The sequence below is a fragment of the Papaver somniferum genome, chromosome 7, assembly GCF_003573695.1.
Source record: "Papaver somniferum cultivar HN1 chromosome 7, ASM357369v1, whole genome shotgun sequence".
NCBI lineage: Eukaryota > Viridiplantae > Streptophyta > Magnoliopsida > Ranunculales > Papaveraceae > Papaver > Papaver somniferum.
In genome coordinates, this window is record NC_039364.1 from 238,573,877 (window position 1) to 238,596,329 (window position 22,453).

Consider the following 22,453-nt stretch of genomic DNA (forward strand, 5'->3'; position numbering starts at 1 on the left):
AATCGACGCTGAAAATCCTCATCGAAATACACACAGTCATGATTAAAATAATCGTGCATCATCTTTTCGTGGTAAAAATGTCGATTCCGCCACGTCCATCTTCTAGTCGCAACATCATATGGCTCTAACGGCTTTGGTATGATCCCGGTTTGTAATTGCAACATAAATTTCGTCTTCTTCTATCTTGATCTGCATCTTCATCCATTTGATGCAAAAACTCCATACACATTTCTTCATCTTCATCGTACAACATGTCATCCATCTCCATATTCTCCCCAGAAGAATCAAAATTAGAATCCATGATTGAAAATTGAGAGTAATCGAAATTAAGAAAAGATTGATCGGATGAAAGATTGTTGTGTATTTGTGAGATCAAATTCGAACCATATTTATAGAGGTGTAACTAGCCGTTCCGGTGGCCGTTGCAAACGTTGTCGTTGCCGTTGGCGGTCATGCCTCAAATGCTGACATTCGTAGCCCGGTCGCTGGCGTCATCCACAAAAGCGCCAGCGCTTGTAACTCGAGCGCCAGCGTCAGAATTAATGTCGCGCGTTTATCTATCAATCACCCACTTCTTTTCCATAGTGGAGAATCCTGTTTGACCATCCACGTGGCTGAACAAACAAATACATTTGAACATTTCCATAGGAACTGCTCTAAACGATTAATGTTCTGCCGCCCGGGTAAATTTGTTTATCCAAACGACTAATCCTTAGCCTCTTAGCGTGTGTGATAAAATCCTTCCCATGATCAAAATTCACTCCTTCACCGGTCTCTCATTCACTTTGGTACTGAAGGGTTTTTTTTATCTTCGTTCAATAGCCCTTGCTGTTAGTAGAATACAATGCAAAAAAATAACAAAAACAGGCAAAGAGCGAGTACCAAATAACTATCAACACGTGGTATGATCCTGACTAAGTGGGTCACCAGGGAGTATCTTGCATACGGGAAGCACTGGATCCGTTCAATGCCTTTATCATGATTCCTCTCGAGAAGAATTAAAATAGACGGACAGATCTGGTCTCCTCTGACATAGAGGAGGCGTGTTTACAGTAAGGCTTGTCCGGTGTGACGATAAGCCACGTACCCAGCATTAAATCAGCGGGCTGATAATAGATGTCAACCATTGGCTGGAGCGAGTTGACCGAGCCGCAACTCTCGCAATGGAGCATAGAATGGATGTGGAGCAGGATAGTGCATGACAGAGCGTGGCAGCCTCCTAGTTAGCAATTCGGGATTCGGCAAACGTATGAGTATTATACGATTTTGTAAAACTCAAATTCGGTCCAAAATTCGGTCAACGGAACGTGATTCGTCATTAATTCGGAACGGCATACGTACGTGTATAATTCGATTTATTAATGTGAGTTCGGATCTAAAAATTCGGTATCTATATATAATAAATAATTAGTATTTATAAGGTCATAGACTAATTTTTATGCATACATGTGAGTTATTTAAAGAAAAAATAAACTTAATATGATGATATTAATAATATATACAACATTAGTCATCAAAGAGGACGTGGTGTAGTGGTTTAGATCTCTCTCACCTTCATCTTCAAATCTCTTCTGTCATTTTTGTTTCATAAAAATTACAACAACGTCTAATATTGGGCCGTGTATGTTTGGGAGGCAGTAAAGTCCCAAAAAATAGGGCCTTTGAAAACATAAAAGCTAAAGAATTTCTGGCGAATTAAGCGGACGTATCATTCGGAATATGTAAAGTTCGTGAACGATTCACGAATAATCCGGGAATGCCACATAATACGCGTCTTGGGTTCGGAGTTGCAAACGTACGCGAATAAAACGGTAAAATTCGCGATACGGAAAAATTCGTGAATGATTCGCGAATCATTCGCGAACTTACTAACTAGGGGCAGGCCGCCGATCAAGTCTATACATAAATAAATCAAAGATAAAAAGAACAGAACAGGTCATAAAAACCCAAGGTGATCAAACTTGTGGTACAAAAATCCCACTCAAATGTTGGGATCCATTAAAACTCCACCTTAAATAAAATTGATACAAAAACCCCAAATTTTTAAAAATTGATATCCAAATTTCAAAATTGGTTTCATCAAATTCTTTGGGGTTTTTGTGTTACTATTGTTTTTTGGGGTTTTTGTGTTACTTTTATTTTGATGGGTTTTTTGTGGATGGATAGTGACACTTTTGGGGTTATAACTCATGGACCGAGAAAAAGAATAAGATTAATCGGATCAAGGGTATATGATCTCCATCAAATCACCTAACCTAAATATCTATTTTTCATTTGGAAATTACTTTATTTTAGGATAGTTATCTAATATTTCCTTTTTTTAATTTTATTTGAATTAAAATAAAACCAATTTAATTAAATAGTTAAACCAACCAATAGGATTAAATTGTTATGTGCACACTCCTTAAAGCATTTTATTTCATGGAAAAATGTTAACAAGCCCGAAGAAGAAGGGGGTCTGGGTTTCAGGGATCTCGAATTGTTTAATAGAGCTCTTCTGGCCAAATCGTCATGAATTATGCACTGATGAAAATTCTATCTGTGCAAGATCTCTCAAGGCAAAATATTTTCAGGATGGACAAGTGTTCAATATCCAAGAGAATGCAAACAGTACATGGTCATGGAGAAGTATTTCTTTTGAGTTACAATTCATCAAAAAGTATAGTTGCATGAATTTGGGGAAATGGCCAGAAAATTCTGATATGGAACTATATGTGGATCCGAGATTTATCTTCTCCACCTATTCCGAAGAATGATGTTGTGCAAACTCATGACTAGATTTATGTTCACCAGCTTTTCGATTCTCATTCAGAAGGCTGGAATATTGCGCTTATTTACTTTATGTTTAAAGCTACAACAACAAGGTGATAGACACATTTTTGTGTCTAATTTGTCTCGATTCTATAATTGATAGTGCTCATTTTTGTACTTATTACGGTGTTTTATGTGTGTGTAGGTATTTTTGGCCAATAATCATTTTTGGAAAAATCGGCTCGAAAAGTTGGTAAAAGCGCCCGGAGGACACATGCTATTCGGACTCTCACTATGGATAAGGGATACCCAAGTTACTAAGGGGCACCCTCAGGAATGGGCTATGGAAATGAATTTGCAAAGCGTTCAGTTTGAAATGTACTCAATGATAGTGGTGGAGGCAATGAGCAAGGTGAACTTCACAATTGATTGGAGGATTCATAACTTGATCTTAGACATTAAAAAGTTTTTTAATAATTCCGTCTCTTGGCAATGATGTGTCTATAGAGCAAAATAAGATAGCTGATATTCTTTCTAAGTTAGCTAGAACTGAGAGATTAAGTAGTGTTTGGTTAATAGATCCACCTATTTACATCCAACATCAGTTGCAGTTGGATAAATCCTTTGTAAACACTTCTTCCTAAAAAAAAAAAAAATGATCTGCTGAAAATGAAAACATTAACACAACCCCCAGGTATGTTCACTGTTTAAATGCTAACCACAACAGGCCAGCAGGCAGCAGCAAACTTTCATTAAAGTACGGATGCAGCATCTCCCATATCCCGAGAGCCTTGGCATGGAAACTAGATTAAAGTAGTGGGGATCCTCTCCATGGCCTACTTTTGACATCAAATAGCCGTGAAATACGTCTGTAAAAACAGATGAAATACGTTTCAGGTTGATGCTCTCCATGGAAACTAGATTAAGTCCCCTGTATGAAATACGTTTTGTTTCTTTGCAAAACTGTGTTTGCAATTGTTCTGCAACACCATTGATTAATAATAGTTTCAGGTTGATGCTGAGCTGCGCAGAAAATTGGAGCAGCGGAATGATTTGCTCAAAATAGATGTAATAAAATTATGTCAGGACTATAATTTCATACCGGTTTCTGAAGGGAGTGTGGTCGATGCACTTGTGTTTAAGGTAAGGATTTCTTATTTCTTAGTGCAGTGACTGCAGTCTTCTAGTGGATAATGTTGGAACTGAATCTAAATTTTATTTCATGCAGATTAGATTGGAGCACTTGAGAGGACAGCTTTGATATCTGATTCTACGACTACAGAGCAACCATCTTTCATTGGTTGGAGCCTCTTAATTGGTGGAGCTCTAGCTGCTAAATGTTTGCACACACTTCAGAAATTGGGTATCACACATATATTATGTTTGTGCTCGAATGAAATTGGACAGTCTGATTCTAAGTATCCAGATCACTTTGAATACAATAATTTATTTTTCAGTTCTTCCGTTTTAGTGTAAAAGTTGGTTTTTTAGCTTGTCATGCTCTAGTGTTTGTTAGGAATTTTCTATTGATTTTTGACAGGTTTATCACAATTCTTTAAACACTAACAAGGCTATTAAATGGGCATAATTGTTTGGCACTCAGATATTTGATATCAAGGATATTGACTGTGTGCCAGTTCGTTAACAATTATATATTGTTAATTACTTCTCCATTTAGGTAACCAGAAAAGTTAGTTGCAAGTGTGGTTTTTATCCTGTAAAGAAAAAGATCAGAGAGTTAGAGGTAGAATTTGAGACACTTGACACAACAATTTACGTGGTTCGGCCATGAAGACCTACGTCCACGGGGTAAGGGGGTTTCACTATATAATATTCGACTTTACATAATTACAGTGGAGACCCTATCTCAAGCCCTCTCCTTTATAAGAACAGGAGACTGGCTTATGATAAGTTTACATTTTTCTTTATATTTATATGTTATTCCTGATAGGGCGTTTGGTTTTCATGGTCTGAGCCTCCATCCACTTGATCTGTCAATGTTGCTTCTAACCGGGGTAGGTTTTTTCCTCTGGTACCAAGTATTATCATCAGCATCTTCTTCTATAATTTTGGCTAGTGCAGATGGATAATCACTTTGCTTGACGTATACGATTTCCTCCTTCACAGCTTGCTTCGTCATGAAATCGGCAGCTCGATTGGCTTCTCTTAGAATGTGTCTGCAACCCCACCCACTAAAACTCTCTAGGCTGTAGGCGACATCTACTAAACCTTTACCAGGAACTTCAATGAAGTGGCATCTTCACCGTGACTCCACCGTGCATGACTCTTCACCACTGTCTTTATAAATCTCTCTATATCAGGATCATCTCTTGGACTTGTTCCTCTAAAAGTAATTCTTTGTCCAGGTGATGCTTATAAATAATTGTCGTGGTTGATTTGGCAGCTATCGACTAGGTTCGAATACGCTGCTGCAACGGTATTTATCAGACTAACTGCGATTGTGGCATCTGTTTCGATAACTATAAACTGCATCTGTTCTTCCACTGCAAGGCCAAGGCCTTTTTGAGCCGCTATCACTTCTAACACGCTGCGTAAGATTTGAGTGGCTCGCCAACACTTGTTCGGAATACGCATCCGATTCCTGCTCGATCTTCCTTCAGTGACCCGTCCGTATTGATGACTTTGGTATGCGAGTCACAAGGTTTCGGCCATCTGCAGATTCTGTGACGAGGATCGGAAGGGTCAAGAACATCAAGAACATCTATCATTTCCACGACTTTCTCTCCTTTAAGCCTGCACAAAGACACCCCATGAGCAATCGATAATAAAATTTTCAATTAGACTACCAACTTTATTCTCCGGGTTTTAGCAGATTACCAAATCCTCTTGCACTTAAAATTATTAATATGTCATACACGGAACAAAAACACACATCCTAGTTGATATCTGAATCACGAAACAGAACAAGACACAAAGAAATAAGAAAACAAAGACTACCATACAATATAAATAAACAAGAAAAAAGAAAACCGAAAGCTACGTACGGGCGAATAATACAAAGACTCTTGAGCAAGTAAGGTGATGCTCATCATCAAGAAAACATAAAGCATAAAAGGGGAAAAAGAAACGGAGTTTTATCGCATAGAATACTAACCTGATTGTAAACTCAAAATTGTTAAAGCATAACTGAAGCCTCACTTTCTTCCTTAAAAAGAGTGACGGCATCCAAAAAGAACATTCTTGTTCGACGGTATGCTGCAATATCATAACTTTATGGTACAATGCAAAATGATCTTTTTCGGTTAACCATGATGCTCCCTGCCATTCGACCCCCCACTTATCGTATACATATCGATATATTTTATTTATCAAAGTCTCTACAGTGAGTAGAGGACCTGCATGAAGCTGCTGTCTGTGATCAAAAACCGGTAATCTACAAGTTATAGACATTTATGTCTTCTATTCTTCTTCTGATATTTTGTTTTCTTTTCTTCTTGTGATCTCTCTTCACGTACGTACTACTCTTGTTTTTCCTATTCTCTTCTTCTGTTTTCCTTAATCTTTGTTGTGATCTCAGCAAATCTTTTTTTACTTTCTATGTTTTATTTAGGAACGATTTTATATTCTCTTCCCCTAGCTTTATTTATATGAGAAATTTTGGGTTGACCGCTATCTGGTCAAATAGAAGGTCGAGTAGGATTGCTAGTAAATGAGAAAGGGAAACATGCAATGCATGCATCAGAAAAGCATAATTGACATAAATACCCTTATAATTTATCAAGGTCCCGTTAAGGCTTTAATATAATTTGAGTAAATAAGAAAAATGGAGAGGGTAATTTAGACTTCGACTCACTTTTTCTTTCAGCAGTAACCTTTCAAATAAGTTTTCCGGGACAAGTTTCGTTTACCTAATCGAGTTAATCTCCTAATGAACTCGAAAAGGAAATCGCCTGTGAGAAGGTGTATTGTTAATCCCCAAGTCACTGATGATCGAGAGTTATATGTTTTGTAATCATCAATATATTCACCTTCATCTTGATCATTTCCATCACTTAACAACATCATCTGATCCCCCAAGGAGATGCGGGTATCACGGATTCAATCCAATAGAAGAGAACAAAGAAGATGATCAGTAACTACACAATTCTCTCTGTAAGGAAGAGCCACATCGTAAGTCATAGCGCGTCGATCTCATGAATGAGTCTCTTCATGGAAAGAGTTAGATCTGCTACCACGTTGCACTTGAGTATGCTTATTACAATAAGGATATATAAAGGATACGGAGGATTATGATACGCAATGCGCTCGCGAATCCAACCAGTGCTCTAATGAATGGCTATAATTAATTGTGATATTGATAAAGAAGAGAATTCTCTAGTATCATAATAGATTAGAGGAATGTAAAACGGTTATAGTATTTGTTTTAGTAAGGTTATATAGCAGTACAATGAATCAATGTTCCAGGAACAGGCCACTGAGGTTATCGAAATATCGGCCCAGACAGTGAGAGCCCTTGGGTTATACATTTGTAGATTGGATGGGAGTTCGATCACCACCCTAAAGCTTTGGGACAGATATACACATTTAGAGATGCGAGGAGGGGCAGTAGGTGTTGGTTAATGATGTAGTTGCATAACTCTAGCTTCCTTCCCCTTATCTTGATTCTTGAACACATTATCATCTAGTATCCCTAGGATTAGTTTTGAGGGAAAAGATGCAGAAAGTACTGCCGACTTCTTGATGGTTATCCGTAGTTATGTTCATGGATATCATCTCCTAGAATGCCCAAGCGTGTTCGAATAACCTAAGGCTTCTGAAAACACAAAGCGGCTTACATTGGTGGAATCTCGAAGTTGGACCTCATTTTTAGGAATGAAGATAGATTTTCGTTAGCTAAGATGGCGAGGAAGTCCGGCAAATCTCCTAAATTTCTGCTAGACTGCCGAAATCATTGATGGACCAAATGGAGCGCCTGGATCAAGGAAGAGTAGTCGAGACTCCTCCCAGAGAGGGAAGGGCCAGTTCAGTTGATGGTTCCTTAAGTACTAATGCTGAACTTTTATGTGTTAACTAAGAAGCTTTCATCATGAGTCCTATATATATCCACCAACTGGAATATAAAAGAGACAGGTGGAATGAAAATAAAGGAGTTTATGCTTTGCAGGCCCTCGAAATTGATCCTAGTGATGCAGCTGTACCATCCAACAGGAGTTTATGCTTTATCTCTCTGAATAAAGGAGATTGTACAAGAAGTGGAAGAGGAATTTTTCTTCCGATCCCATCCTTGGTGAAATGGTCCAAATTATGAGTAAAAAAAACTGTTCACTTTTAAGCATATATCTTCAACCAATAAATAAACAGATATCAAACAAAAATCTGAATAGAAAACTACAAAACAAACTAAAAGAAAGCGTAAAAACTGGGTGTTATTCTCCCTCCTGTGGACAGACATGCTGAAGCAAAGTTGTTACCCATAAAGTGCATCAGCTCATCAGCACAATCAAATTTTCTGGTTTCAGCTCCTTTAGGGATGGAGAAAGTCAATATACGTGTAGGAGGTGTGGCAGCATAAGTGTCAAAGTACCAACAGAGGTGAGTTGGTAGTAAACCTTTTTGATCCTTGATCTCAACATCCAAAGTCTCCTCCCTGGTCCAAACTTGCTTCTTCTTGTCCTTCAATATAAACATATGAACCTTGTAACAACAACAACAAACTCCAGTCTGAAAATTACAAGGATGGCCGCAATGATGACTGTTGTTGGATCTTGTTGTCCCTTCAGAACGTGCAAGACATGAGTATCCTTTAAATTCCAGAAGATGATCTGCTGCTAAATACCGAGGCTCATGCGTTGCTGTTGTCGGAGTACATTCAGTCGGGTGAGTCGAATGAAGTGAATCTTCTCGTTGTGGAGGTCGAACGAGAGCAACCTTTCAATCTTGTCATTATTATTACCAAATGTATTCTCAGTCCTCCAAAAAGATCACCCCCGCAAAAGGTGGCTGGTTTAAATTATATTTTGGGAACTCTAGTGACCATTGGACTAAGAAAAGGAGAAGAACCCGGTGGTGGTGACATATCAAACGTACTAGTAAGTATCGTATGTATTCGAATTAACGTACTACATTGGCATGTCAGTTCCCAATCCTTATTCACTTGTCATTGGAGCACGAACACATTTTTCATGCATGCGGCTTGAATTTAAAATTCATATTTACTCTAACTGGACAACCCTCACAACACAGCCTCTTGATTTGGATTAGTAAGAAGGCTATCTACGAATGTGCTAGCAGGCGATATAGTGAATCACAGAAAATCTAGAGTGTTAGAGATTGAATTGTACCATAACTTACTGACGCAACAGCACACTGCTAGAGTCGGGGCTGGTAATCTCGTCAGAATACTTTCAATCATCAATTCCTCGGGAAGATAATTACTTGCGCCTCTTTCCATCACCTACTGCTTCTCCTCCTCTTTTCCTTGATCAGATATTCTTTTCAAAATTGTTCTTTTTCCTCCTTTGACGCATGCAACGAAGGAATTCCAGTTAATGCATGCAGACATGTTAGCTGCTTTAACAAGTTGTTCCTTTTTTTTCTTTTCTTTTTTTTTTCACAATTACTCCTCTTCTTGTCCTTGATGCAAATTGTTTCCTTTTGATTTTTCACAATGATTCCTCTTCTTCTCCTTGATCAATCTGCTCTTGCTCTTTTTATAGCAAGTAGTTTCCTTTTTTTTCATAATTATTCCTCTTTCCTCCCAAGAGGAGGTGACCGCACCGTAAGAGGCATAACCGCAACTCGCAATGGAGCTTAGCTTGATATATATGTAGTTTGTATTGCGAATCATTGATTCTGACCATTGGATCTCGTACTTAGATTTTAGTGGTCATAGGCCACAGCATGCATGCCAAGTCTGCAAAACTTGAATGAACTTAATCATGGGAAAAAAACGGTTCAGTCCAAAAACCCCCGAAAAATAACAGATTAGTCCATCTCGTTTCAACTAGAAACAGATTAGTCCAGAAAATGTATAAAGACGCTGCTGACCTCCACACGTGTTTTATAAAGCACACGTGCAACGAGTGGAAACTGTTTTGTAACTGACACATTCAACGTGGATGTGACACGTTTGCTCAAAAAAAGAAACTGTACGACAAACTTTTAAATAATATAAAAAATAATAAAAAACAATTTATTTTTTAAACTGCTCGTCCAAAATTGACAAACTTTATATATTTGGAAAGTATTTTCCGAGAGCTAAAAAAAGAGTACACATATGACTATATAATTTTAATTTTAAAAAAAATAATTTACATTTGTGTACAATTATGTACACCGCTGCAAAGATCCAAAAAAATTCAAACTCCATGATAGCCAAACTGCCATCCTAGTCCGCACAGACAGAAAAATATCAACCATGCCAAGCTCCAGTTGGATAACAACTAGATTTGTAGAGGTAAGTTTAGCAGATAACCTGCATCGAGGAAAAAACAATGAACATAAGAAATCGCAGCTTGAAAAGAAAGTGATTATCCTTTCACCAACATCCACATAAGAAATAAAACAAAAAAATGACCAAAATAAAAAGTTAGTCGGTTTATGGTCAGAGACAAAATCCATGTGGGTATTGTTACACAAACTTAATATTGCTTCGAAATATCCCAGTACAGTGATTCATTGCACTTTACTGAAAAGGAGATTACTAACATGCACAACATTAATCATACTCACACCCATACCTACTTTTTCATGAGAAGTATATTGGTGCATCAATATATTCATCCATGTGAAACATTCCTAAAACCAATCCTTCGTAGCCACAAACAAACCTACTTTTTCATTGAAAATACACTGGTGCACCAATGTGTACACCCCTGCAAAACATGCATAAAATCGATCATTCATATTCACACTCGGGCACACTTTTTCATGGGAATTATACAGGTGCAGCAATGTGTACACCCATGTAAAACATGCAGAAAAACGATCATTCATAACCACACACAAACCTACTTTTACATGGGAATGACAGAGGTGCACCAATACGTACACCGCTTCAAAACATGCATAAAGATTATCATTCACATCCACACACAAACCTATTTTTTCATGGGAATTACTTCCCACGAGTGCACCAATATGTACACCGTTGTAAAACAAGGGAAACATACTTTTTCATAATATTTACACAGGTGCACCAATATATACACCCCTGTAAAACATGCACAACCCCAATCATTCATATTAACAATCAACAAGTGTACAACTATATACACATTAACTATCTACATGTGTATAATTATGTACACATTAGGAATCAATATGTCATTTCATTGAACGAAGGTTGTACTTATCAAATTTAACTAAGAAAGCCTAAAGCACACAATCATGTTATCAGTTAGGACCAATATTGACGTAGGAATCATCAAGGGAACCAAAGTATACAACTAGAATAAATACCTTGCACCGTGTTGCATCATCTTGTACAATTATATACACGCCTACAAAATGATCCGGTCTTTCCATGTCTCCCCCTGAGTAAACACCACATATCATATTAAAGATGTAAACAGAAAATAATAATTAAATCTAAAATAAAAGATTCTTGTATAGTAAGAAGCATGTTTACAATTATGTACACCTCAACAATTAACACATATATGATTTTGTACACATTAATAATCAATAGGTGTATAACTATGTACTCATACTGTCTACACGTCTATCCAAAACATATATACCCAAATGATCCTATCTTTCCATGTCTCTACCAACTATCATTAGTGGCCAAAGAGAACTTACTGCAAATGTTCCTGCGGACATAATAACAATAAATTGAAGGGCTGAACAGTAAAAAGCTTCAGGACAAGTAACAAAGAGTTTTAAAAGGAGTTGATGTTAATGTGTACACACTGTTCGTTTATGAACATAACTGAAGAGTGGTCAAAACATAGAGATTTATTAACACAAACCTAAATGTAACAAAGAAAAATAGCCACCCAAGAGCTAGGTTTTACTCACATCAAAAGATAGAAGTTGGAGCCACACCAGAAATGCAAGGTTAAAGTGACTGTACATGGGACACCTGGAAACAAATAAAAATTTACATAAGCCCTATTGTTAAAAATTTATCATCTTAAAAATCCCCTATTGTTAATAAGATAATTTACTTCTGTCACTCACGTCAAGCACCAATACTATCACTTGCCCTTGAAGAGGTAGCATCCGAAATTACTTGAGCTAAACAATTTGACAAAATTTCCTTAACCCAAGACCCTATTTCTAAAGCCACCATGAATCTTTCACATTACTGACAAGAAGTCATGGATCTCCACATGTGTACCAGTTTGTACACCCCAATTATTTACGCAAGCATAAGCTTATGAAGTCGTTTTTTCACATGTACACCCTAATTATTTTGTGTACCAGTTTATACACCCCATTAGTTTATCCCAAACATAAACTTATAGTCATTTTACGAAAAATGATATTGCAGGAACCGTAAAATTCAATAAAAATCTAGATTTGATAGGATCATAAAAATCAAATACCTACATACTAAACTCACCAGCTTATAACCTGGTGTGATCTTGAGATTGTGTCATTTAAGGAAGTTACACCCACTTTCCTTTTGGCTGCAAATAAAAATAGTGGTAAATACGACAAACTTGTATATTGCCAGATTATCACAAGTGTAAGTGTAATGCAAGTTGAGCTTATATACCTACACAAATATTAATTAAGCTCCTCAAATGATCACTGTCCCTCACTACTTCTTCAATCATCTATTCAACGATAGTCCCTTTCTACATTCAGAATAAAGGATAGAAAATGGTCATGTACAAAAAGAAATAGTGTTTTAAACTTTCTCAGATAGTATCCTAAAATTGTACAAACCCATATTTGGTATCACAATCATGAACAAGCAGGTACATAAGTTTTAATTAGTACTTGAAACATTATAAGAACTACTCAATCTTGTAACAACGGTAACAATAAGAAACTTCAAAATGAACCATCGTATACCTCAACATCTCCGGTTTTGATTGTAGCGGAAAAAATAATCCATATAACCCAAATTTCCTGAAATTTCAAGTACTCATTTATAACTTTACCCGAAAATTCATAACATAAGATATATATAGAAAAAAAAATCCGAGGACTTTAATTCCATTTTACAGAAGGAAAAAAAAAAGATGATTCTTATTTTCCGATCGAGAACTAGAATTAAGAATGAAAATCTACCGTATAATTTGAGGAAGAAAAAAAACCTTCTAATGCTTTTTCTCAATCTCCTTTACGTCTATGTTTTATTTAATTTCTCCTTCAAAATTTCGAAGACCCAATCCAATAGTTCATTTTTGCGAAATCTCCAATGAAATTGTTGAACTGATATATTTGGTTACTCTATCTATTGGATCATATTTTTTATGATCAATTGTAATTGAAGCAGACGAAGGGAAGGAGGTAGAAGAAGAAGAAAACCTAGTTCTATTTTCTCTGCAACTGATTTGTTTCTCTCTCTACAAAACATCAAAAACATTAAAAGGTTATTTAGGGTAATAACAATAACTGAGTTTTTCTGGATCGGTAATATTTTGGACTAACTCGTATAAAAATGGATTAAAATGTCACCGTATTTACAAATTTGGATTAACGAGTACCAGGCCTGAGATGGTAGGACTAAAGCGTCCAAAGCCCACCAACTTTGGGACTAAACGTCAATTTCTACCTTAATCAAGGTGGTGTCCCCTCTTCCCGAATAAGAAATCTGGTCGACTTTATGGCCACATGATTGACGTGGTAACTGTTTCCATGGGAACATAAGATCCTCGAATGTTTTCGTCAACACTGAAAGCTATGGTTGCGTCTCCTATAGTGGTCGAATTAACGTACTACATTGGCATGTCAGTTGGCAATCCTTCTTCACTTGTCATTGGAGCACGAACACATTTTTCATGCATGCGGCTTGAATTTAAAATTCATATTTACTCTACACGGGACGACCCTCACAGCACAGCCTTTTGATTTTGGATTAGTAAGAAGGCTATCTACAACAACATTACATACACCAAATGTGCTAGCAGGTGATTTTGAGTAAGTTGGCACTTGTGTCAGAAAACGTACTTGTATACGTAAGTTCTGAAGTAACCATGCAAACATGAATTAGTCGAAACCACACATTGTATAATTATATCATAAACAATAGATAAAGGAACAAATTAATCAACTGTTGAAATGTTTTTATAGTAATAATAATGCTGACCAGGAGGTTTCATAAAGAAAATCTAGGTGATCATATAAATAGATGCGAGCTAGTTTTGAGTTGTGTGAAGGGACAGATTGTTATCTTCTAGTATTTTTACTTTCCATCTAACATGAACCGAAGCACATTTCTCAACATGTTAATCAATCCATGACGTAAAATCCAATTTCATCATCTGAAGTCCGAGCCTTCTTTTTTCTCAGCTTCGACATGGTAACCTGAGTGAAGTGAGACTAAACTCTCCACATAAGTCACTGTATAGCACTTTTTTTCTAGACGACCATTTGGGTAAGAAAATCCTTTTTGCTCTTTAGGATCAATCTCCATGACTCGAGCCTTTTCATGTTTTGGGTCATAAAAAACTAAAGCTGCATAGGCGTAATCTATTTGAATCTCTAATAAGATTATTTCCCCATTTCTTACCGATTGTATGCGCCTTAACTGCCGAAAAAATGCAACAGTATCAAATAATTTCAATCTTGCAATGGTGTAGAGTTTGGTCCAAGAGTCTGTAACTCCATAATCACTCATCACCCATATCTCAAAACCAACATTAGAATGACAACAAAGCATGCATAATAACCCTTTAAATGCATCTAAGCTTACATGTTCAAACTTCTCAAAAATTACCGGGTATGGTATTTCAAGAAAAACTTCTTCTGACATGTTAAAAGAAAGTAAAACATGTGAGAACTTGCTGTTTGATCTACTTGGCAAAGGGTTGGATAACCAATGTATAACTCCATTCATAAATACACCCGGTAATCTACCTAGAATATTGTAAGGTGTATCTCTGATTGTTCTCCATGAATTTGAACCCAGTGTATAAATCTCAACTTCAGAAACCATGGTGTCAGCATTAGAAGGACATACAATTCTTACTACCTTGTAATTATTAATCTTGGGGTCGTATCCAAAAGCATACCTGCAGGTTATGGAACCACTATATTTCCTATTGAATTTTGGTGACATTGGTAATTCTTCGTATTCTTTTGTAGTTGGATTCCACAAACAAGTTGCCACATTAACGGTCCGAATATCAACGAATACCAAACCATGACAAGAACCAAGAAATTGAATGCCCCAACCTTCGTATGGGGGATTAACCTTTTGAATCTGAACAATCTCACTATTAGAAACTAGTAGTGATGATTGATCTACAGTGAAGGCACCGCCTGGATTACTCGTATAAAGTAGTTGGTAGTTATTCTTTTCAATGAATGATTGAGATGCTTCCTAAATTGTGCTTGAGGTACTTGTTGGAATATGGCACGTATACAACGTGAATCAAGTTAGCAGAGAAGTTTTTTGGAAGATTTAGTCATCTAGTAATTCAAGTATTGTAGCTAGTCTGTTACTAGGTTGACTGTTTAGTGTTTATCTTAACATCCTAATTCCTATAAATAGGAATCACTAATGTATTTGTAAATCACTCAATCATCTCCAGTATTGAGCAGCAATCTAATTCACCCTACGGGGTTCATCCGTGGACGTAGGCGTTAGTCCCGAACCACGTTAAACATTGTCTTCCTTTACAGTTTTGGTATGTAGATTTTCTTGTTTAGTTTTTGTTATATCATTGATTTATTCTTGTATTCTCTGCTATCATCAATGATATTCATCTTAGATTTGATCTACATATCAAAATCTAAGAGTACTTGCACCATGATTTAGCCTGAATTTGACAAGTGATTTTATTGGTAAGCGTAACAAGATTTCTATGGTGATTTCTTCTGGAATATACATATTGGGTGCAATAATCAAAAATAAGGAAAAATCAAATAAGCAAAAGTTATTGATACTTAGCTCCTTTATAATGGAAGTGATCGATTTGATGAAACGAACGAGCTCTCCAGATCTCCGCAACAACAAGGCAAAATTTTGGAAAAACAGAGTGAGTCACGTGTTCAACACGTTGCCCTTAAGACATTAGCGCCCGACTACACTCAAGAGTGATGCTATCTCTTAATTAGGCAAAACTTTGTTCTATCACAGGACGGATATCTCCAGGATAAAACATCCTACTATACCTACTACTAGCATATGTAGTAGATGCTCAACTTGAGCTTGACAACTCCGAAAAAACAATATAAAATATTTTCCCTTGGGGGTCCCTCTAAAATATAGAGCAACCCCTTTCTCATAGATTTTACAAAAATAGTGAATTTGTTTATATAATGGAATAATACAACCTAAAAAGATGAACTCCCCGATGTGGGACTAAACGCTTATCACTAGTCCAAAAGGGGATATAAATGACGAATGAAGTCTGTTATAAAACATGGTTTATCACGGTTTTCATCTGTTATTCGAACCGTTATTTATTTGATGTGACTTTTTATAAATGACAAATAAATAACGTCATTAAACACGACGAACAAAATACGTGACTTTCAATCACCAACAAAATCTGTCATTCAATACCACGATTTTTATATGTTAAATATAATAATGGATGATGTCTGTCGTAAGGGAGGACCTTAATATCACGATTATTGGGTGTTAAATATAATAACGGTTAATATTGGGTGTTAAAACGAGAACGTCACGTCATTTGTATTCAGATTTTGTGAATCTAACGATTCAGATTTGGTGTATCTGAATCTGATTTTGGTTTTGAAAACAAAATAGAATCTTAAAGGAGACATCGTGAAACTAAATTTATATTATTTACCCAAAATACCATTCAAGAAAATCAAATCGCTGTATACAAAATCACAAGATAAGTTCTTGCTAAAACTGAATTCAGAATTCAATCTGTTATAACCTTGCCCCACTAATTGCTCGCTCTCCTACAGGAGTTGCGTGATCTTTTGGCCACTTAATCATCTCACCTCTTGAAACATAAGCTCTTCCAAGTGCTCCATCTCTATCGCATAACATATCACTTACCCCAATAATTTCTTCAATTGCAGTTATAATTCTCATCATTTGGTGGCTTTGCGCTATCAACATATGCAGTAGCAAGAAATTGAGTTTTAGAAACCCCGGCAGAAGATATTCTATCTTGTACGTGAATTTTTGAACACTTTCTTTGCTAATGAGAAATCATCCCAAGTCATCAATATCGTGGAGCTGTTTAAAATAGAGAGAATACCCAACATAAGTAAATTAGTACGAAAAACTTGGCTCGAGAAAAAAAAAAGGATACTTGCAAATATTAGTGAAGTCCAAATTCACTGGAAACATAACACAAGCTGAGCCACAGAAAAGAGGAGACTCTTCCAGTCTTTGGGTAGAATCAGTGAGCCCAACAAGATTAAATAACTTCTTCCAAAAAGATTAAATAACTTCTTTTTCATCTATCAAGCTGTACCAAAACTGTTACCGTTATTATGGTAGTTAGATGATCTAAACATGAATGAGTTCCAAGTAAGGAGACCGAAAATAAAGATTATGACACAACCTTCTAGCCTTACCTCCACCAAGGGTTGCTTCAGGTAGTCCCTCAACCGAGTACTTAGAACTTATGGTCATGGATAGTGATGTACATAATTGGAACACCAGGAACCTGCTCCCAATATGGCAAATTATGCATCAGAATCAAAAGAAGAAAAAATGACATTTGTTTGCACAATCAATTTATTACAATAAAAACAAAGATACAAAAAGGGAAGCAAAGTTTCAAGGAAAATCAAAATGTGCCAGTATACCTTGCGTATTCTCCGCTTCAAATCTCAGTCACATGTTGCAACGATATAGCACTTGTGCTGCATCCAAAAGAAAGCAAGGATCACATAAACAGGAACAGAAGATGAAGATAAAAACACAACTGTACAGTAGAAGCACAAAGCCGAAAATATTAAATTATACCCAGAAGTAGAGATGTAAACTAAATTTGCTACTTGCTAGCACTATGCTGCGAAAGATTTCCTTCGGTGGACCACAACAAGGGATTAATTTTCAAACCTACATATTGGTGTGACTGTGTTGCATATGAGAGCTGTAAGAATAAGAGTTAGTGAAATAGATAATGCACTCAGTCGGTGTGATTTATACAATTTGGGTATGGATACTTTTCCTTTCCTTCGCTAAGGGCACATTAAGTGAATCAGGGTACGTAACGCTATCAACCATGAATTGGGTATGAATACAAATTGTGGAAATATTAGAAGCTGAAAAGAAACATGAAACGACAGATTCTGGTACTGATTCATACCTGGCTACGTAACTCTATCAACTATACAATCACCAACATAAGTTCCTTCGTGGGAACATGGGAGTCTCTCAAAACGGAGATCCTTTGCAATCCTGTTCAGCGATAAGTAACATTTCACAGATAGTAAAATTTAAGAACTATCTCCAGTTACGGATAAAACATGCTAGATAATTTGAAAACAATGAAACTTCTCAAAACATCTAACCTCAAAGCTACTCGTTACTTCTGACCTAACTTCTCCAGCTCTGTCATGAAGCAACCCCTAATGCAAGAAGTACCTTGGTACCAAAATTCAAAAAAACAACAATCAAAAGAGTCAATATACGAAAAACAAGCATATCAAACCAATCAAACACAACAAGGATCACAGGGTAACATTCAAATGTACAAAACAAAAAGAAGAACACTCATGTTTTGCATACAAGCAATCCATCATTGCTTTCTCCAAATCCAACTACACAAAATGCAGGTGATATAAAGAAGAACATCAGTGGAGATTATCTCTATAGACATAACATAGCGTATAGTTTTAACTCGATTTACTAAAACAACTAAAATCAATAAAAACACTGAGTTCATATGTAATAAAAGAGAATGGTTACAGACAAAAACTACAATCTTTTTTTGTAAACTGATACCTGTTCATATGCAATCGTAGTAACAAGATTATATTTCTTTTCCTCCAAGACCTACAACAGATTCAACTTCTTCTACAACAATTTTCATAATGTAAAACGAAAATACAAAGATAAATGTTAAGAATAAATCCACAGAATGAATCCAAATCGATCTCAAGAAATGTAAGTAAAGCACATAAAATTGAGATTCTCCACCTAAATTCTTCGTATTCAAGGATCAAGTCAGTCATAATCTGAAGAAAAAAAAACTATGATGAGATTCAAAGGAAAAGAGAAAGAGATTTTACCTTCAATCTCAGAAAAGGGAATCAAGAAAACCCCAAATTCTTTGAATAGGAGGAGAAAAATCTATTGAATAAAGAAAAACCCCAATCCCATAGTTAAATCAATGACCGATCTCTAACAACAGCTGGGGTTTCTAGCTCTCGAGAGGAGAAGGAGAGGAGAAACGAAATATAGAAAATTAAAGAGAGAGTTTGGGTCGATAATCGATATAAGAATGAGCTGTTTGAGGGTGTCTCGGTAGCCCAATTTACGCTAGTTAGATAAGTTATGGGCTTTGTTGGATCCGACCGTTCTCGAACCAGGCGAAATTTTTTATGGCAAGCAAGCCAGTGGCTAACCATTTTCAGGGTTATAAAACATGGCATTATACGTGGCTAGTCGTTTTTGGGCACACAGTATAAGATTAGTGGTGGGCGTATTAAGAATCAAAATATATGACAGATTTATTTTTGTAATTTAATGATTCATCATTAAATCACGCACCTAACAATTTATGACATTTGAGAATGACAGTTTGTTGGCGTTAAATAGTAGCCCAATTATTTCGATGTTATATGACAGAATTTGTTTGTGAAATCCTAATCACTCAATTGATCTGTTATTTAAAAACGTGATTAATAGTCCTTTCTGGACTAGTGTATATAGTCTCTTAAAACAACTAAAAAAGTGGAAACTCCACGGTGTGGGACTAATAAGTTTTTCATTCACAAAAGAAAACAATAAAATATAATTTTTATTAAAACTTTAAAAATCGTATTTTATTAATCGTTTTCCAACAATCCCCTACATGAATGAAAACTCAATAAAACACGAAAACACAGATAGATCTTGGTAAATTAACAACCCAATCTCACGACCCGAACTGACTGAACAAACAGACAGATCGTGCATGTTGAAGTCATACTAGCCATTCCAACGTCATCTCCCTCACACAACAATGTGTTGACCCTAGGGTCATACCATGGATTGCAAAAATCATATAGTATAGAGAGCTGTCATCTTTAGTTCCTCACAAGTGAGACTAAAGGTTCCTTTCACCGAAGTGAAAAGGCATGAACTAGTGAACCCTAAGTGACTCTTAGGTCCTAAGTTCCAGTAATACCAAAACCATCAAAACAAAAATCACATAAAAAATGCAGGAAATACCATTTTTAGGAAGAGGTGTCCATGAGGTCTTGAACCTTTGCTTAGTGAGATATTACCAAAATTACTTGCTAGAGACAGTGAACTATGTCTTGAACTGCTAGCGTTTGATGTAATTCACGATAACAACCACGGATGATATCTCTAAGATTGCTTCCAAGCTCGTGTCGCTTTGTCCAATTTGGACCAGGACATATCCTGTTTCTCAGAATGCTCTAGAGAATCAAAGATCATATACTCATAGGAAGCGGCCCTACTTCCTCATTCAGATAGGTGATTTTTCATAAAGAGTGCTACTGCTACACCCCACTTCAATCTTAAATTGAAACTATAAAACTCATTAAGACATCTTAAAAGTAATCCTTCACATGCAGTCACACTATCACGTCTACACCATAGGGAAGGGACAGAGAATGAAATTCTCTGATAGTGTTTACCTTTACCCACCACAAATTAGTTGTCTCATTCGAAACCTTGATCTTGGAATCTCCAGTCAGCAAGGTTGAGTATCCTTCATGAAAAATTTAATTTATGATCTTAATCCCCGTCCCCATCGATGCATTTCTAACTATCTCTTTGGATAAACCTTTCGTCAAAGGTTGTGCGATATTCTCCCTGGACTTTATCCAATCAATGGAAATAACGCCGATTAAGATAAGTTATTTTCAGCTTTATCTATTATAGCTTGGATAACACAATGTATAGATATAGCTGGCACATGCCTATGCTAGAGAGGAATGTCTTCTCAAAAGCATCTTAGGCACTCGGCCCCCTCTCGTGCTTTATCTAATGCAATACTCTCAGATTCCATAATGAATTGAGCAATATATGTTTGTCTGAAAATCTTCAAAAAAAAACCCCTCTTGCCAGAGTGAAAACGTATCCACTCGTAGACTTAGACTCATTTGAGTCAACTATCCAGTTTGCATCACAAAGTCCCTCAAGGACAACAAGATACCTTTCATAAATCGAACAAAAGGTAATAAAGTATTTTAGGTACCATAATACTCTACTAAGTGCATCCCAATGCCCTTGTTCTGGACTACAAGTATATATACTTAACTTGCTCACAATATAGGCAATGTCTGGACTCTTACAGTTCATTAAATTCATCAGACATCCTATAACTCTTGAGGATTCAAGTTAAGATACTCCATTACCCTTATTTTTCTCGAGTCTACAAGAAGAATCGTATGGAGTACACGCATGCTTTCAATCAGACTGATTGTATCTCATAAGCACAAATTCAACATAATGAGAATGACTAAGACTATAAATGTTTGATAATCTTTTAATCCTCATCCTTAAGATTACATCAAAAGGGCCTAAGTCTTTATAGTCAACGTTCTCATTCAGTGCATGTTTTTAGTGGAATTAATCACATCTATGTTTGTATCAAGTATAAGCATATCATCAACATACAAGCATACAATCACACATGCATCCTTAACAAGTTACTTGTAAATACACTTGTAAGATTCATTAACTTAAATCCACTACACATTATCACATGATCATTATTTACGTGCTTATTTGAAAACCATACAAAGATTCGTTCAATTTACAAACTCTATCTTCATAACCTTTCACTAAAATGTCCTAAGGTTGGTCTATGTAAATTTATTTATCTAATTCACGGTCTTAGAAAAGTTGTCTTAACATCCATCTGATGTATCTCCAAGTTGTTTATGGCAGCAATATCAATTAGCATCTCAACAGAAGTAATTCTCGTCACAAGTGAATAAGAATCAAGGAAATCTACACCTTCTTTTATTTTATAGCCTTTACCTACCAACTTAGCTTAATATTTTACAGTTTCATCTACCTATCGTTTCCTCTTAAAGACTCATTTACATCCCATGGTCTTACTCCCTGGAGGTAAACTAGCAAGCTCCCAAGTCTGGTTCTGACGGACTGAGTCCATTTCACTAAATGAAGCTTCTTACCAGAATGGTTTTTCAGTAGATGTAAAGGCTTCTTTACAAGTCTGGGGCTCAGACTAAGCTAGGCATGTTATGAAGTCGGTTTCATAAGAAGTCTCAAGTCTAATTGTTTTACTTCTCTTAGGCTCAACATCAACTTCATCTTCCTTTAAAATAAGTTCTGAATATTTGAAAATAAATCTAGGCGATCAACAACACATATCTAATGAGGTACAGGTTTAGAATAAACATGTTCAAAGAACTCAGCATCCCTAGATTCCGTAATAGTATTCACACCACAGTCAGAAAAAATCAGAACACACAACCA

The 22,453-nt window shown here is 36.3% G+C and overlaps 1 protein-coding gene and 2 long non-coding RNA genes across 7 annotated transcripts; all 3 read right to left on the reverse strand.

Annotated features, from left to right (window-relative positions):
* Positions 1-9,947: 9,947 nt before the first annotated feature.
* LOC113293550 lies at positions 9,948-13,195 on the reverse strand. Its single transcript, XR_003332362.1, has 7 exons — positions 12,958-13,195; positions 12,739-12,795; positions 12,437-12,518; positions 12,281-12,347; positions 11,734-11,797; positions 11,173-11,246; positions 9,948-10,186 (listed from the first exon to the last, which is right to left on the reverse strand). It is a non-coding gene; the product is annotated as an uncharacterized LOC113293550 (long non-coding RNA).
* A 954-nt stretch (positions 13,196-14,149) lies between these two features.
* Positions 14,150-14,950, reverse strand: LOC113296224 (F-box/kelch-repeat protein At3g06240-like). Its single transcript, XM_026544546.1, has one exon. The coding sequence runs from the start codon at positions 14,948-14,950 to the stop codon at positions 14,150-14,152; it is 801 nt and encodes a 266-aa protein (XP_026400331.1).
* Positions 14,951-16,625: 1,675 nt separating this feature from the next.
* Positions 16,626-19,241, reverse strand: LOC113299942. Of its 5 annotated transcripts, XR_003335273.1 has the most exons (8): positions 19,063-19,241; positions 18,776-18,847; positions 18,343-18,415; positions 18,138-18,229; positions 17,792-17,921; positions 17,632-17,688; positions 17,398-17,489; positions 16,626-17,053 (listed from the first exon to the last, which is right to left on the reverse strand). It is a non-coding gene; the product is annotated as an uncharacterized LOC113299942 (long non-coding RNA). The 5 variants fall into 5 exon arrangements; XR_003335274.1 differs by lacking the exon at positions 17,792-17,921 and having other exon boundaries at positions 18,776-18,826; positions 19,063-19,239; XR_003335272.1 differs by lacking the exon at positions 17,792-17,921 and having other exon boundaries at positions 18,776-18,844; positions 19,063-19,239.
* Positions 19,242-22,453: the final 3,212 nt, after the last annotated feature.